General features: G+C 39.1%; 1 protein-coding gene across 2 annotated transcripts; it reads right to left on the bottom strand.

The window, feature by feature from the left end:
- Window positions 1-195: 195 nt before the first annotated feature.
- Window positions 196-16,638, bottom strand: thrap3b (thyroid hormone receptor associated protein 3b). 2 transcript variants are annotated; one of them, XM_044052685.1, is made up of 11 exons: window positions 16,539-16,638; window positions 10,381-10,542; window positions 7,128-7,928; window positions 5,506-6,090; window positions 5,009-5,175; window positions 4,753-4,864; window positions 4,570-4,645; window positions 3,716-3,897; window positions 2,687-2,918; window positions 2,088-2,237; window positions 196-1,975 (listed from the first exon to the last, which is right to left on the bottom strand). In XM_044052685.1, exons 2-11 carry the CDS (start codon window positions 10,506-10,508, stop codon window positions 1,748-1,750), a joined length of 2,661 nt encoding a protein of 886 aa, XP_043908620.1. In that variant the 5' UTR covers window positions 10,509-10,542; window positions 16,539-16,638; the 3' UTR covers window positions 196-1,747. The 2 variants fall into 2 exon arrangements, with proteins under 2 accessions (XP_043908620.1, XP_043908619.1); XM_044052684.1 differs by lacking the exon at window positions 16,539-16,638 and adding an exon at window positions 14,196-14,571.
- Between the last annotated feature and the right edge of the window lie 548 nt (window positions 16,639-17,186).

Below are 17,186 nucleotides of genomic sequence, written 5' to 3'. Positions count from 1 at the left end.
TATTTTGGGCTAAGCTAAAAACTACAAATTGAATCTATTTTTGCATAGTGAAAAGAAGTTCTGAAGAAGAACATAGTTACAATTTAGTCATAAAAAATATTTTTTAACAAAGCCATTCAGTTAATATGTAGAATACAATAAGGACCAAACTTACAAGGAAGCTTCATAATTTAAAAAAACACACTTTTAACAGAATTGCCCCAAAACAAAAGAATTTATTGAAAATTAAAAGACAAGTATTTCAAAGCTCTCGAGAACAGTAAAAAACTTTTCAACTTTTGATTAAAGAAAAATAATAATACACTTCTACAGTTTATTTTAGAACATGCACTATGTACAGACAAACGTGGGACAACGCAGCACAGTAAGATTCACCAAACTAGTTCTGCTAGTTTGTGTCGACTATTCTTTAAGATGTGCACTTTCATATTTTGCTACATGAAAATTTCAATAGTATCAGGGAAAAAAACTGCAGATTTATAAGAGGATCACTGCAGTACGTGTGTTTAAAACCCAGGATATTCACTTTTTATTTCCCCCCTCTCTCTCAACCACTAATAATTTAGTTTATTTAATCTATACATGTTTTTTTAGTAAAGTCTTCATAAAGGACAGTAGTTATTACCTATGTCATTTATATGACAGAAAACCAAATGTGTCAAACGAATCTGATGCCAATTCTAATAAATGCTTCTTTTTTTAAAAAAAAGGAAATAATAATATCAGCCACAATCAATGAGAATAAAGCTTCACACAGAAATATTTTGCCCCTTTCCTAATGACAAATACAGGTGAGGTGTACAAGCTCAGATAATGAGTGACAAACATCAACAGTTAACTGGTTTAAAAGATGGTAACACCTGGTGCCTTCAAATGAGATTGTGTTTTACCACATTTAGTCCATTTAAATTATGACATTACGAGTGGAAGATTTCAGATTTTCAAGCTCCAGTTTTGCTCTGTGTTTTAAATCTGCCATTTCTTTTCTGGGGATGAAGGTAATGGTTCAAGGAAGAAATGATTAGATTCAGATCTTTTCTCAATTTCCCAAACATGACATTAAGATAACATCATTGCCATTTCCTCGCAACCATACCAATGGAATTTAACTTCCATTTGAATGTCAAACATGTCGTGTTCAAAAGCTCGCACACTCATCTTCATGAATCCCATAAGAAGGCACCACTGACAAATAACAAGTCAATCGCTCATGACAGATTGGTCCCATGGAGCGAGGTATGAATCAAACATTTCATGCAATCACGTCAACAATTTATCACAGCCTCAAAAAAAGAAAAGACAAAACTAGCAAATATATAACGTTATCCTACACTGGATCAGAAGTGGAGCAGCACCTGCTGCACTGTCGCTGAACCTTCACACAGATAACACAATCATATATTATTAGTAATCGTTTATTTTCTAAGGCACAAACACTTCTTTCTTATTTTAATATGTTTGCAGAGAATATCTGTCTCTGTTGCCTCAGTTATCTCTCTCATATTTAAGTCCTCCAGCTGCAAAACAAAACCATCACATAAAAAAATAACAACAACAATGTCGAATATCAGCTCATCTCACATACACAGGTAACAAGAGTGCCGCTCTTCATTCAAGTCAGTTACAGTTCTGTCCTCAACTAAACATGTCTTAAACTGTTAAACGATGAGATGGATTCAAGAGGAGGGAAATAGTTTGAAAAGGAAAAATAACCTTTTAATCATCACAGTCAGCGTGTGGAGCGGGTTTACTGCTTCAGGCCGACGGCGTCTCCAGCGCCCTTCACGTCTTTATGGTCGACGTCTATGCCGTCGTCTCCCAGCTCCCGCTCCTCTCCTCCCTGGAACATGTCGTGGGTCCACTTCGGGCTGCTGCCTCCCTTCCTGTAAAGAAAGCGCCCGCGGCGAGCGGGGAACGCACCTCGGCCTCGTCCGCGGTTGTCAACCCAGGTTTTCTCTCCGTCGCGGTCGTCATGCTGGAAGGAGAACAAGAGGATGGTAAAGGTTAAGATGACACGAAGAAAAGTAACTCTCTAAATTCACAAATATCAAAAGGATATTCTCCATTTCAAATTAATAAGGACTCACCAGGTAATATTTCCTGCTCTTGGGAGTGTACTCAGGGTCCCACTCCTCCTCTGGGGGGCGCTGCTGAGGATTTACATTTGCCGGGTTTCCGTTGCTGTTGTTGCCTGGATAATTTCCCCTATTCCAGCCTCTTCCTCTGACTCTTGGGAACTGAAATTAAAATAGCAGGTGCTTTATTAAAAAGCAGCCAATAGACAAAACACGTGTTCAACAATAAGATGGAGGAGGATTTTGATAAACCTGGTACAAGTCAGAGTCAAAAAGGAAGAGAACACAGGGATGATGAGAACAGAACAGAATAATAAACTCATACTGACGGAAATTAGGCATTGGATTAGTGATGAGTGGTTCCACTGATTTGCGCTACATTACCTTAATAAAAATCAGGTAGTGCATGGAATATGTATGATAGAGTGTCATCATCATTATCATCATCATCCACATTAAGTTCCTTAGCATTAGGAGGAAGGAACAGAGCAGAGAAGCGCAGTTTACTGTGGCGCCATTAGGACAGAGAATTGCAAGAAGATGAGATGTCAGTACTTTGAAAAGCAAAAACAGAAGAAGAAGAAATGCACAGCGCCCGGGTGGGAACTTACGAATCCACGGCCTCGGCCTCTCTCCGGGATGTGGCCCTCAAAATCTCGAGGGCCTCTGTCTCCAGGTCCACCGCTGTCTCGTGGAGGATAACGCGAGTGAACATAGCCCTCCTCCGAGTGCTCCATCCCCTCCCCCATGTACTCTTTACCTCGGAAAGGTGGAGGGTAAGGGGACGGAGAGGATGAAGATGAGGAGGAGGATGGGGAGCGGTCCCTTTTCTTCTTACCCTTCCTGTGGGGTAAAAAACAGTGAGTGTAAACAAAATGGGAACTCACTGCACCCTGATAAAAAAAAAAAAAACATTATTACTTTTACATTAAATACCAATATTGTGATGTCCTACCTATTTATCAGTCAGACAGTCTTAACTCTTTTTAACAATTTAGCTGTTAAAATGAAATTTAGCTGATGCATTCACTTCCTCGCTATAACCCGGCCAGTTCAAAAACATAAAACTACAGAGAAAAAAGTAGCCCTCACTCACATCCTGATCATGTTGTAGTATATAAGTGATATTAGTGACATTTTCATCAGTTTAATGACACTGACTGTACACAAACACAGAGCTGGTTAAGCCAGTCCTGCTCTCTGGCTCTCTCTTGCTCTGTCAGTGGTACTGCAGCCTCAGAGCAGGAGTCTTGAGGTTTTCTGTGTGTTTTCAGGACCAGGACATCTCGACTAACTAGGTGTTGCTACTCATGAGTGAGTGGGTAAACAGATAATGCATTCGAGGAGGAGTTATGCTAATCAGGGCCGCTGTGTGTCCTGAACAGAATTACTTTTCAGGAATTACTCCATAATTGTGTACTCCACAGTTGTCGTTCACATTCTCAGCCACTATTTTATAACACTTATAAATGTGTGAAGAGTAGAACTTCTGCATGATAACATGATGATGATGATGATGATGGTGGTATAGCAACACTGTTATCTGTTATCAGCACTTGAACATGTCCTCAGTAGCAACAGTTAATCCTGTTTTCAACATCTATATCTGGGTCTGTGAAGAAGTGCCCAATGGAGCATACTTGGACTTTTTGTGGTGTTTCCCAGTTTTATCAGAGGACCTCTCTCTGCTGGGCCCCCGGGAGCCTCCCGGGCTCCTGGCACCTTCTTGCTTGCAGTCACGCTCTTTCCCTGCAAACCGCTTGCGTCTTTCAATATCCAGCCGAAGGTCCATGACGTCGCCTTTGAACTTTTTACTTGGGTCCTGCAGAGAGATATTGATTTATTTAATTCTTCACCAGCTGTTTGCAAATTGGGATGTGGTAATTTTTGAATGAGGCAATCAAGAAAGCAATTCTTCAGATTCATAAAACACTAACTGTATAATGTTAAAACGAATGAAAACCTGCTACACATTAAAACGATGTATACATATAGAAGTACTGTTTCCTCTTGTTGTGAAAATGTGAATTCTGAATAATGCATTACAAAATTATGTTCGCAAGTGTGGTACAAAACGTTCACAAAAATAATTAAGAATATAGTATGTATTTGTAGTATTTGTGGTAACCAGCGGCATGCATGTAGCACTTTAAAATCAATACAATTTCTGTTGTTTTTGTAGCTTGATTTTTTTCTTTTTAGGAAAAATACTTACAAGGTAATGGCACTGATAAGCGTCCCTTGAGAGGCTTGGACTCAGGATCTTAATTGACTTCCTTTTAGCCTTTTCTTGGGTTCGTATATACCCAATCAATAACCATATCTCATAGGCTGGGGGGGAACTTGCTTGGCACTTACAAAACACAATTGGGCTCTTTTGTTTTAGAAATATGCATCCTTTGAAAGAAAAGCACAAAGCTGAACACTGCTGCTTTGGATCGTCTCAAATTTGCTTGTTCCAAACACGTCAAATTTCAAAAGGGCGGGTGGTCACCTTGTAGATCGTCTCCTCCATATCCTCAAACAGGTGAGAGTGCCTCTTAAAGGCACTGGGGGAAACATCAATTCTCCTGTAAGGAGGAGGAAATGCAGCCACGTCAGTTGGTGGGAGTTATAAAAATATCACTGCACACTAAAGGAAAGTCTTCGTTGAATATATTGTAAACGTTGCACATACCTGTGGATTTCTGGGCTCTTCCTTGGCTTCATCATTTCTACCTCCATAGCTTTTCTTTGGTACATGGCAAACCGCTCACTTAAAGTCATGTCTGAGGATTTGAAGTGTTGAGCTGCAAATCAACAAGAAAACAGGAGGATTATTTCACACACGCTGCAGCATCAACAAACAAATATAAATAACCAATATCAAATATACCAACAATTGCCCTCGTCACCTTTGCGTCTGGACCAGACGAGCACATTTCATACTGTACCTTTGATATAATGCACAATTGAGACTAAGTGCTGAGCAAACAGCTCAGAGGGGCTGCGACGCAGTTGTGCTGCCTGAATGTGCTGGAAAACTGAGTGAAACTCTGGATCTTTCTTGGAGGTATTCAGGAGATCCCGGGGCGTGAAGTGATCTTTAAACAGGGATGAGCTGAAACAAAATACGATCAAGGTTTAATGCAAAAATCCCTACGACAGTGACCGTTGATGCAGGACAAAGACGTTGTATTAAAAAAGTGAAATTAAGAATTGATTTTATTATGTAATGACTGGGCCACCAGCTGCTAAATATTGCATTTCCAATTACCGGTTTTCATGTGAACTTGCTGGAGGTGGAAAAGTATGTCATTAGCTTAGGGCAGTAATCAATATTTCAAATTATATTAATTATATATTAATTGACTGTTTAAGTCTATGTGTGTTTTGTACAATGTATATTACAGTGACACTGTGATAAATGGATGGATATTACTGGATATACCTGGGCATCTCATCTAAAGAAGCAACTTTGAGCTCAAAGTCCTTCCTCGAAGCAGACAGACGTAAAGGCGGATCCTCGTGAGGAGGAAAAGCTCCAGGAAAAAGTGGACGGTCTTTCTCTCTTGAAGATGTGGGAGGAGACGGACTCCTCCTGGACTTTTCTTTCTTCTCCTTCTTCTTGGCCCTCTCCTCTTTCTTTGAGCTGTGCTTACGGCTTTGGTACAAATCTTCCTCCATGGGTTCGATCTCTTCCTCGTCTCTCCGGGTTTTCTCCTTTGCCAAAGGATAGGACGTTGAACAACTTGGCTCATCGCCCCATTTCCCGAAAATGTCTCGAGCTGTCAATGTCGGCTTGATCTCGCCGTCCTCCTCAATGTCCTGGTCTTTCAGTCCGTGGGACTTCAGGAACTCCTCTTCCCCAGCATCGAAGAAGGGATGTGTCTTGTCTTCCTTGGAGTCGAAAGATGCGGACGAGATGTTGAAAAGGTTTTCAGACTTGCTTCCTTTCTCTGGTTCCCTGTCTGTAGTGCTGTGCTCCTTTTCGTCTTCATCCTCTTGCTTTTTGTTTTTATTCTCAGCCAAGAATCTGAAAAAAGAATAGGATTGAACATATTAAGGCCTCTGAATCACCACAGAGAGAATGTGATACAGCAATTAATATTTCTGGTCCTAAACACTTGGGACTCACTCATCAGTCTTGTCTACCTACATTCTTCCTAAATCTATCACTCTTGATTTTCTTAGCTTTACTACAGATGTTGACAAACGCCAAACACAAGGGTGAAATTCTCTCCATGAATGATGAATGAAAAAACAGCTTCTTTGTCCTGCTACAAAACTGCCGCCAAAAACATATATACTTTTTTCTGGTTCTAAAATTAAGTATTTAACTTAATAAATCTGGCCACACATTCAAGATAACTATTTAGTGACACAAAGAGGAAATAAACTGTGAGTGACAGTGCCCCCTTGTGGTTGGCAGAATTGATTCCTTTGGAGAGAGACAGGCTACCAATTTCCATTTTACTTAGATGCTAAATGCTAAAGGTATCATTCAATACAATAAGGAAGCTAATAAACAAGTATGGTAAAAGGAATTTCCCACTTAAAGGTGCTTATTCGCAAAGTGGTTCACGAGCAGCTGGACATTTTTTTTTTACAATAATGTGTACTCAGGTCAGCATTAAAACTTGATTTACCCTCCGTACATGATTATTTTTGTGCTCATTACACTGGCTGGATATAACATATAAAAATGAATATTTGTCCTAACAGAAGATAAACTTGCCAACATCACTAATATTTAGTAATATTGCCCATCAAAAATGCCCATCCCTTATGTAAACAGTACAGACCAAGATTCTCATAGCAACAATTATACTCACGTTAACAACCATCGTCCTAAGTAACTTCCTCTCAGTGCACAGAAAAAAGCCGGCTATATTTTCAATGGACTTAAAAGCATCAGTCTTATGTTTCATTCCTTTTTTAACCTGTACTCTTCCAAGGATCTTTGAAAATGGCTAAACATGTTTGAGAGAGAAATAATCATTTGTTAGGAAGAATAAAAAATAAAAACAAAATGTCAATGTCAAACCACTGAAATAAATATAATGGACATACTTTTTGAAGGCAGCAGAGATCACAGTCTTATCTGCTTTGGCATCTTCCTTTGAGAAGAACCCAAAGCCGCCGAAGGAGGCGGTTTGTCCCGACTCTGTGGGACTCTTAGCTGGAGGGGTAACGCTGCCGATAGTTTTCCACAGGGATCCACCACTACCGGCGCCTTTGGATTCAGAGCCAGCGGGTCCATCTTCTTTCTTTTTTGGATTGGTTTGTTTGGGGCTGACGTCTAAGTCGATCCATTTCCCCCCAGATGCCTTCTCAATGGCGCTGCCGTCTGCTCCCTTCTCTACTTGACTCTCTGTTATCTTTTCTTTAACGTCCTTGGTACTGCGTTTGTTCTTGCTACTGCGATGGCGAGGGGACGAGGACCTGGATCTAGAGGAGTAGCTGGAGCGTCTGGAGCGCCGAGATCTGCCTGACGATGAGCGATCGGAGTAGCGAGAGTGGCTCCGGCTGCCTGAGCGCTTCTTGGGTGTGCGGGAGCGGGAGCGCCCCCTCCTGGGACTGTGTGAGTGGTGATCCTGGTCATAGTGGCGATCGTGCCAGCCTCCTCCACCTCCACCGCCGCCGCCACCCCCACCACCCTGCCAGTTGGATTTATAGTTGTTGTAGCCGCCGCCTCCTCCTCTGTTCTGGTAATGACCACGTTGGTAGTAGCCACGGTTTCTGCCTCGGTAGTGGAACGGCCTCCTGTAGCCTCGGTTGTAGCCTCTAAACCCGCCTCTGTTGTTCTGATAGTCCCGAGGATGGTTTCTGTAGGAGGGAGAGTGGGATCGAGAGCGGGAACGAGACCTAGAGCTGAATGAGGGAGAAGAAGAAAAAACGTCAATTTTTCAACTTAGTGAAATAGAAAACACCGTGGACAAGGACTCTGAGATACTGCCATGTACCTCAAAAAGCACTTATTGCACTATGGTCATTGGATTTTAATGCCTTGTTTTTATAGGGTTTTGTGTTTTAATGTCTGTTCTTGTCTACATTTTAATGTATTATATCATTTTGAAGTGTTTTTGAGCAGCTGTTAATGCAATTTTGCCCAAGAAGAAATTCCCTGATGGGACAAAAAAATCTATTTGATTTGATACTGAATTAACAAGGACAGCAGAAAACAATACCAGTCTGACCACCAGACAACGTCCTGAATCAGGAGTCACAGGGAAATCAAAGAATCCACATTCAGCACCTGAGATACAGACAGTATTCAACTCATATATGATGTCTACTTAACCATCAACCTGGCACAAAAGATATTGTTTATTATACCATGCCAAACTATTGCCATGAAACTTCAAGCTCTGCTCCTTCTAACATTAATCTGCTACAGCGAACCAAAATTCATATTAAGGAGTAAATTAAAACAATAAATCAAAGGCAGATGCAATGAAAGAACAGAAAACTGGAAGGCGGCATTACACCTCTCAGTGTCCAGCCCAGCGAAAATTCTTAATGACAAAAGAAAACCACTAGATCATATTACAATTACTAACATCATACATACGAAGCAATGAGGATAGCATAGCAATTGACCTAATCCCCATATTGCATGTTTTTGGACTGTTGGAGGAAAACATAGAACCTGGAGAAAACCACACAGGGAGAACATGCAAACTCCATGCAGAAAGGCTATTTTATATCATATTTTATAATACGATCAACCTGGTATCAGACCAGCAGATGGAGCCCATGACCTCTGCTAAAGAAAATGAAAAACAATAAAACCCCCGTCACTTTCCCACAGTCAGACCACAAGTTGCTTCACAAAAAAAAATCACATGTAACACTTATGTCACTCTTACTTTGCATTCTTCCACATGACACCGGTGCAGACAGATGATTTGCAAGACTCATATGCCTCATAAATTACACAGGAGGAGATAAGTACATAGAGTGCCACTATTACATGTATTTTTTATCTGGATTATTCCATCTCTTATCATATTAATATATAATATTTCCTATATTTCTTATTTTTACTGGCATGATGCCAAAGCTGTAAAAATCCTGTCCAATACAAAGACTAATAACGGACTGCATTACATGAATTGACTTCTACCAGGTATAAAGAGTTTGGTCTTGTCACTGGGTCTTCTCCTGAATAGTGCTCAATTAATCACAAAAGAAAAGACATCCCATATGCAAAACTGTCAGTCACATTTTTGCATGTGGAGGACAAAGGGCACATTCAGGACACAGACTGTTTGTAACATTAACATTACAACAAGTCTGACTACAGATGTGTGTGATGTTGACATGTGTCTGTGTGAATGGGTGTGAAGCAAAGTTGTACCAGTAATGCTGCATAATGAGATCAATAGATTTTAAACGCATGTTGATCAGTGTTAACATTGTGGCGGTGAGAAAAATACCAAAGGAGAATGTGTCGTTTTCATTTGTTTGTTTCTCTCTCATTTGCTGTTGAATGTGCTCTTGGTTACCCTTCTATTTCATTCAGTTTAACGAGTCTCAAACAAAAGATAAGATAAAAACCAGGCCTGAATGTAACTTACAACCAGCCCTTTCCTGTTTTCAGTCTCATGTTACACGCTACTTATTCTAAGACTAAGACTTTGCCAATAGACTTTACGAGAACTGCTAACTGACAGCAGCGGAGATGAGAGTGCGCTTGAGAAAGGTTTAGAGAGGAATCAGTGTAATTTTAAATCTGCTGGTGAACTGTCTGTATTAATCATTGCTTATAAATAAATAAGGTGGTAATCAAGCAAAGACATGAGACATGATGCTTCTTGAGTTCAATGAAAACTGAGGTACACTGTGAATATTTTGAAAATGCTGTCTTTCCAGTACAAGGACATGAACCTTTAAACGTATTCTCTTTCTACCCGAGAAACTTGTGTGAGACAAAATGTGAGCAGATGGAAATGGCCTGAGGCATTGTCAGCCTTCCTTCCAATGGAAAACAGGTGCATTTATGCAAATAAAGAGTCAACTGAAGCAAGTAAAGGAACGTGACAAAGCTCTTAAAATGTGCACTGCATTAAGTAACAGGGTTAGAAACCACTCATAATGTACAGAATATTAAAAACAACAGCACAAGTAGGACATTTACACATTCATTACACATTTCATTGGATTTTAAACACTGTTTGGAGTAAGTGCACTTAACTATGAAATATCCTTTCATATCCCAACTGATGAATTATAATCACGATCTATATAAGTCAGGCTTTGAATTTGTTAAATAAAAAGAGGGGGGGTTCATGCAAAAACAGAAAACCACAACTGGATTTACCTGTAGCGACGTTTTCTGGATCTTGAGCGGGAGCGACTTCTAGAGTGAGATCTAGAGTAGGATCTGGATCTGGACCTGGATCTTGATCGGGAGCGGGACTGAGCATGCGAATCCGGAGCCTTCGACATCTCTGCACTCAGGCCAAAATGAATATCCTTTATCCTTAAAAACAAGTAAAGTTTGTTATTTATAAATGATGTTGCTGATGCTAATCTTTTGCTTGCTTGTAAGGATGCACGATATTATGAGCACAATATCAGTATTGACCAATATAGGCTTCAAAATGTATTATCGGATATCGGCCAAGTTCCCAAAAGAAGACAGATTCATATCTACATCTAAAGTGACATGACTATGAAAAATAATATGTTAATTTTACAACTGAAGACACTAAATGATCTCTAAAGTTGGGAACAGGGAAAAACACATAAATATATCAGTATCGGTACAAGCAATCCTGAGGGTGATTTCTGTGTCAACAGTAGTATGACATTAACACCAGTGCGACACAGTGTGGCCTGCCAATACATTCCACAACGAAGAATGCAACACAGTAAACAAACAGTAAACAAGTGTAAAACACCTGGCCATTTCATCTTCTTTCTTCTTCGCTACAATTAAACAGAAGCAACCTTCCATCTTCTTGCTGTCATAATATCTATTATTTAAAAATGGCACGTTGTGCTTTTTATTCTACCACTGCAGAGAAATGAAAATTCAGAGTGAGTAACAGCAGTGTGTCTTGGTACACCGTTTAAGAGCTGGACCACTGTGCTGGAAACCCCAACAAAAGGGTGCAAAACCTGGGACGGTAAGGATTGTTTTTTTTGACAATGGAAATACAAATAACTGCACTGAAACAAACTCTTCTAAACTGCACTGTTAGGTGAAGGTGGCGCTGTGCGACTGAAACAGACACCAACAGTTATACCATTATGTTAAAATGCTCTTCATTACAAACAAATCCTTCCCATGAATCAGGATGGGATAGCTACTCATTTCAAGACCTGCTGACAGAACTTGACTGGACACTGTCCACGACACCATGTTGCCTATCATCATGACCTCTGCGCCTTAATTAAAGCCTCATATGGCCTTGGACTGTCAGAGAAAAGTAATTCAAGACCAATGTGATGATAGCACACATAAGTTCAGCCATAACTCTGTAGCATACCGTTGGAGCAGCATGTTTACATGTGCACACTAAAGGCAACAACACTGTCTTTTGTTTGTTTTTGTTTTAAAACAATCAAGATGTAGCTGATTCTAGTAACCTCAAATGTCCTACACTGGATTTCTTCCATTAACAACCTTACTCATTTTACTACTACCAAACATTATTCTGTAACATATTTAGACAAAACCACTATCAAATATCAAACAGATAATCCTGACCAAAAATTAACTACTGAATCAATAATGACTAAATAAATGAATCTTAGTGGAGGTGAAAGATTAGAAGGGATATTTCTGAGAGTGCACTTTTTCATTACTGCACTCATTTTATATTTTTTACATTTAATCAGTGGGTACTTTTACAGCTTTATACAGCTAAAATGTAAACAACCCTTCATGTGTGAAGAAACTTGTGTGCCTATTTAAAATAGAAGTGTTTCCTCTTCAAAAACAATGTACAAAATTGCAAATATGAATCTGTTACAAAGCAGCAGCTTTGCCCCTATGTTAAACATGCAGCGTTTGCGGTACTGGTGACATCTTTCTATCAATTCCTACTGTTAAGCCAAAGCCTGAGGTGTTTGCATATTATTCGAGTCCCTTTGAGGACAAGTGAAATGCAAATGTTGAGGAATGCCTTTTCTAGTTGGTGTTTGAGAGACAACAGTTGCTATGACTATGTCTTTTTCCCCTGCCTGTCCAAATCTAAAGCAGGACGATGGAGACATTTTAGTGCACAAAAGCCCCTTATTGCACATTCCATTAACCTTTTCATACTGTATGCCGTGGTCCCCCTGTGCACTTGGTAGTTAAACCACTTTGGTCTGATTTCATGTTCAAATAAAATGTTTTTTACAAGCTGTTAACAGCACCTACAGATCTATGTTTATTATTTATACACACAAATCAATATTATTGTGCCTATTTTTTTGGGGATATCCCTAATTTAGTCTAAAAAGTGCATGAAGATCAAGCACTAACAATATACTATATATTATAACAAATTAATTTCATCACTGATGCTGTTCTGCTGTGGAAAAAGCCCTGCAGGCCTTAATGAATGCCCCAAATGATAACTACCTTAGGGAGGATTGGTGTGGTGATTTTCACAACATTATCCAGCTACTCTGTGCTGCTAACACTACAGTCACTTACAGCAAAAAAGGAAGTGAAAGTATGAAAAGTTTCCATTTCATTATTACCGCATAGGGGCAGACATCTGTGATTGTCTGTGTGTCCCCTGAATACACTTCACACCTGCAGAGGTAAAATGTGTAAAACACTTCTAAAGCCTTAATTTTACCCATTACAATACATGTGTTCTGGATTAGCAATTAATTGAATTGAATTGAATGGAGAGCAAGTTCTTTACTCTGAAACAAACAAGACTGATTTTATGGTCGATATTCTGTGAAATAGTGTTGCAGAATAAAACCTCAGAAACGCACATCATATACGGAGATAAATGTCCGTGTCAATATTGAGACACAGAAAAGTATGCAAAGCAGTTGCAGAGAACTGAGTTAAAGCTCTTCAGGTCTAGAACTAACCAAATTTAATTTGGTAAGCTTGGCTGGTTAGTTGTCTGGTTGGTGGAGTTCTCTGTTAATCCCAAAACGAACTGCAGTGTTGCAACAACACATTAATCACAAAAGCAGGGAAAAAGCAAACACAATCAAAGGTTACATTTTTTACACATTAACTACATATGAACATACATGAATGAAGTCTGGGAATGAATAACAGTATACAAATGTCACACCGGGGTTCAATGTGTGATTTAGTCATCTTCAGTTGTTTACTTGGTTGGGTTTGTTAATCATCACCATTTACAGCAACATACACTGCAATAAAATAAAGCTACATGTTACTACTTCAGAGATCAGTGGTTAGATGTGTCATGTATAATTGTATTAAGATTTATTAAGATGAGATGTGTTCAAAAGCCTACACTACTAACTATAGCCTAAAATACAATAGTTTTCTATTAAAATGGACCATTGAAATTGGCAAATATAACAACAGTGGATATGGGTTTGAGTCTTGTTTTCAGAGTAGTTGCAGGTTAACCTTCTGAAGAAGCTAAATACAAGATTAGGGCAAAACTTTGAATATTTTTTTATTGAACTATATGAGACAAACTAATTAACGTATAGTAAATGTTGCTATTTCAGATACACGTAAATAATATTGATTACTGTTAAAATAGGATTGTCCTATTATAGGTTGCACAACAGGAGCGTTTGCAATTAGTACATTTTATGTGAATGGTTTTAATAATAACAGATAGTGAAAGTTCTCTTCCTCCCATTAGAACATAGAATAGCTAGTATTTTCATAGTATCTCGTGTAGAAATGCTCGATCGTGTTATATGAGTTGTAGTATAGTTAAGGCTACGATACCCCAGATTGGATAAGGTTACAAGACGCCATTTAGTAATTACACAATTGTAAATAATATGGTTAAGTTCAGATGCCGCAGCGGCAGCAAACCATTATGAATCCCGACCAAACTGGTTGAAGCTGTCCATGATGCTACTCAAAGCACCAGCGTAAATGATACTCGTCACATTTAGCCAAAATTAACCAACTTTACAGACCACAGGCTACGCTACAAAATAAAACTGAGCAGCAGTTACCTTTATTCCGTTCCCAGCAGACTTAACTAGCGTGGTTTTCACGAACAAATGAGTGGAGCAACCTTTGAGGCCAGGGTGCAGGCTGATAGTCTGCTCCACCTTCCTGGTTCAATACTGATCCTCGCTTCACCACCAACACCAACCAATAGGCGTTAGCCACCTAGCTACCGCAGGGCTCGGCAAACACAACGGACAGGCCCTTCACAGGAGACCATGCGTCCAGAGTATATCTAGTATATCAAGGGAAGGGTGGTCTGTGTTTTTGAATCGTGCTAAACGTGTGTTTTTACACGGCGTACCTACTTAAAGGCAGCTCGCGGTAGATTAGCCCACGATGCTATCCATACGTGACCACTACGTCCAAATAACGCGAGATTTGGTGTGATGCGAGAGAAGTGTTTTGTTTCGGTTGTTATCTTGATATTAATTTTGAATCTTAATAATGATGTAAGTCAGCTGTTTATTATTATTATTATTATTATTATTATTATTATTATTATTATCAATAAGACAAAACATGCTCTTAAATTATGTTAATTTATTTTCTTAAACAAGCAAGTTTGTAGAACTGCAGAAGCAGTTTCAATTCTTAAAATTATAATTGTATTACTTTGTTTTCATTTACACGTCTGTCTTATTTTCAAGTGGGATAAGACACGCTTTTATATTTTTGTAAGTTATTTAATTACCATATTCATATATCCCTTTTTTTTATGAAAACTTTCCAAAACTTTGGTTTCTGTTTACTGGTATTGTCTTATGGAGTAGGGTGGAGACATCTATCAAGATCTTGTGTTTACAAAGCATAGAAACAAAAGAACATTTAACACCAACTGTGAAATGCAAAATGTCTGTTTGTCCAGCCTCTCCTGGCAGATGTTTGAACCACACCCCAACACATTACTTTCACTTGACCTGTTAATTACAGGAACAAACAGGAACATACAGTATTTACTTTTACTAGTTAGGGTTTTTCATATTCTTTATTCAATGTGTGAATTGTATGTTCTCCTTTTTAGTCATAATTCTTTTCTGTTGTATTATGATTTGATGCTTATAATAAATTGTCAAACATTCATTACATTACATGTCATTTAGCAGACGCTTTTATCCAAAGCAACTTACAATGGAATCAAGTACAATTAGCCAGGGGTGGAATCGAACTTGCGACCATGATGTCTTTGGTACACAAGGTAGGGTCTTAACCACTGAGCCACTCCACCTCCTAAATTCCAGTTCTAATTTAATTTAAGGGAATTTTGCATATGCAAAATAATTCAAGGTTTGCCTTCAACTACCTGCATCACTCTTGTACACTGTGTGTGCAGTTTAAATGTTATCATTATAAAGAAGATGTGTTCTATGTTTGTGATGATGCATTTGTTGCCAGGGCTGATCCTCTGATCCCAAGTGCATCAAGTAGAGATGTATTTTTAACTGTGATCTGTGTGCAGCTGAGTCTTACATCACCCAGTCCTCAATCCCACACAAAAGACCAGGTTTTCATTTTTACGACTCAGTTTGGCACACAGTGATCGAGGCACCGCTCATTGACCTTTGACAAACAGTTCATACTCACTGTCATTTCCCTTCGCGGCACAGGTGCTGGACACTTGGGTGTAGCCAGAGTTAAAATTAACACAGGCAAATCTTGTGGCCGCATTGTGGAACCACACATGGATCTTTGTCTGTCACTCACAGCTACGAGCTGTTTATGGTCTCAGTGGAGATTTGGATTCCAAGGGGCGGAAAACAACTGTGACCAGTGAGCTCATGAGATTAGAGTAAAAATAATGTGCATAAGACTAAAGGGACTATAGGGTGTTTACGCAGTGCAACATGAACAGCGGAGTCTTTGTGTTGTTGCCCAAAATAGAGCAAAGGAAACAAAACGGGGACATTTATCGTATAAAGTCAATGAAATACCAGATTTTATTTGACTAAAATATACATCTTTATATCACAACAGCATCGTAAATTAATTTGGCAGTAATGAGTAATAAAGATAGTTAGAGGAAATGTAATGGAGTAAAAGTGGTGGAGGTGGAGTGGCTCAGTGGTTAAGACCGGTACCCTGTGTGCGAAATACATCATGGTCGCAATGGTTGCAAGTTCGAAAGTAAAATTTGCTACAAATATAAATAACAAAGTAAAGTACAAATATATGAATTCTGTACTTAAGTACAGTAACAAAGTATTATGTATACTTTGTAACTTACCTACACTTACCTTTGTTACACCTACACCTACACCTGCTCTGAAATATTTGTAAGGTATGGTGCAAAACAAAGCATGCAAACATGTGTGTTGAATTGTTGCAAGTAAAAATAAAAAACGGCTCACCTTGCACCAGAGAGTGAAAGTGCCACAGGAGGCTCAGATGTCTTTGCTTCCCCCTGCAGAAGAAAACTCACAATGAAAGGTGTTGAGAACGTGTACAGCCTCCTGAAACCAACTGTCTGACTGACAACCACTTGGTGAAATCACATCTGACTTATAAATAGGTCACTCTCTGGAGGCATTTTTAATAATGTTGTTTAAAGGAAGCCATGTGGAAGAATATGCAAGCAACATTGGACGTGTAGCTAGGCTGCACGACGGTGTCCTTGACATCTATGACAATAATCCCATTTGTCATGTAAGGGATTGGCAGGGTTGAATCACTCACTTACATGAATGTGTATTCTGTTTGATTTTAATTGCACAGATTTAAGGAGCGTCATCTACTGTATAAACATAATCGGCCTCAGACAATTCAAAGAGCTTTAATTTCTGATCCCACATGACTGTGGAATAAACCAAGTGATCAATATGGGATCAGCAATAGCAGCCTGAAAAAATAAAAGGACAATTTACCTTGGAGCATATAATTAAACCTGAATGAGCCATGTTACGCATGTTAAAATGTAACAACATGGTCATGCAAATATCCTAAATGATGAGCACGGGACCACAAATTTTGTAAACCACAAATCAAGCACAGACACCAAG

This window comes from Solea senegalensis, linkage group LG20 (assembly GCF_019176455.1).
Source record: "Solea senegalensis isolate Sse05_10M linkage group LG20, IFAPA_SoseM_1, whole genome shotgun sequence".
Classification (NCBI taxonomy): domain Eukaryota; kingdom Metazoa; phylum Chordata; class Actinopteri; order Pleuronectiformes; family Soleidae; genus Solea; species Solea senegalensis.
Note: the sequence above shows the minus strand (reverse complement) of the source record. Positions and strands in the feature narration are given on the sequence as shown.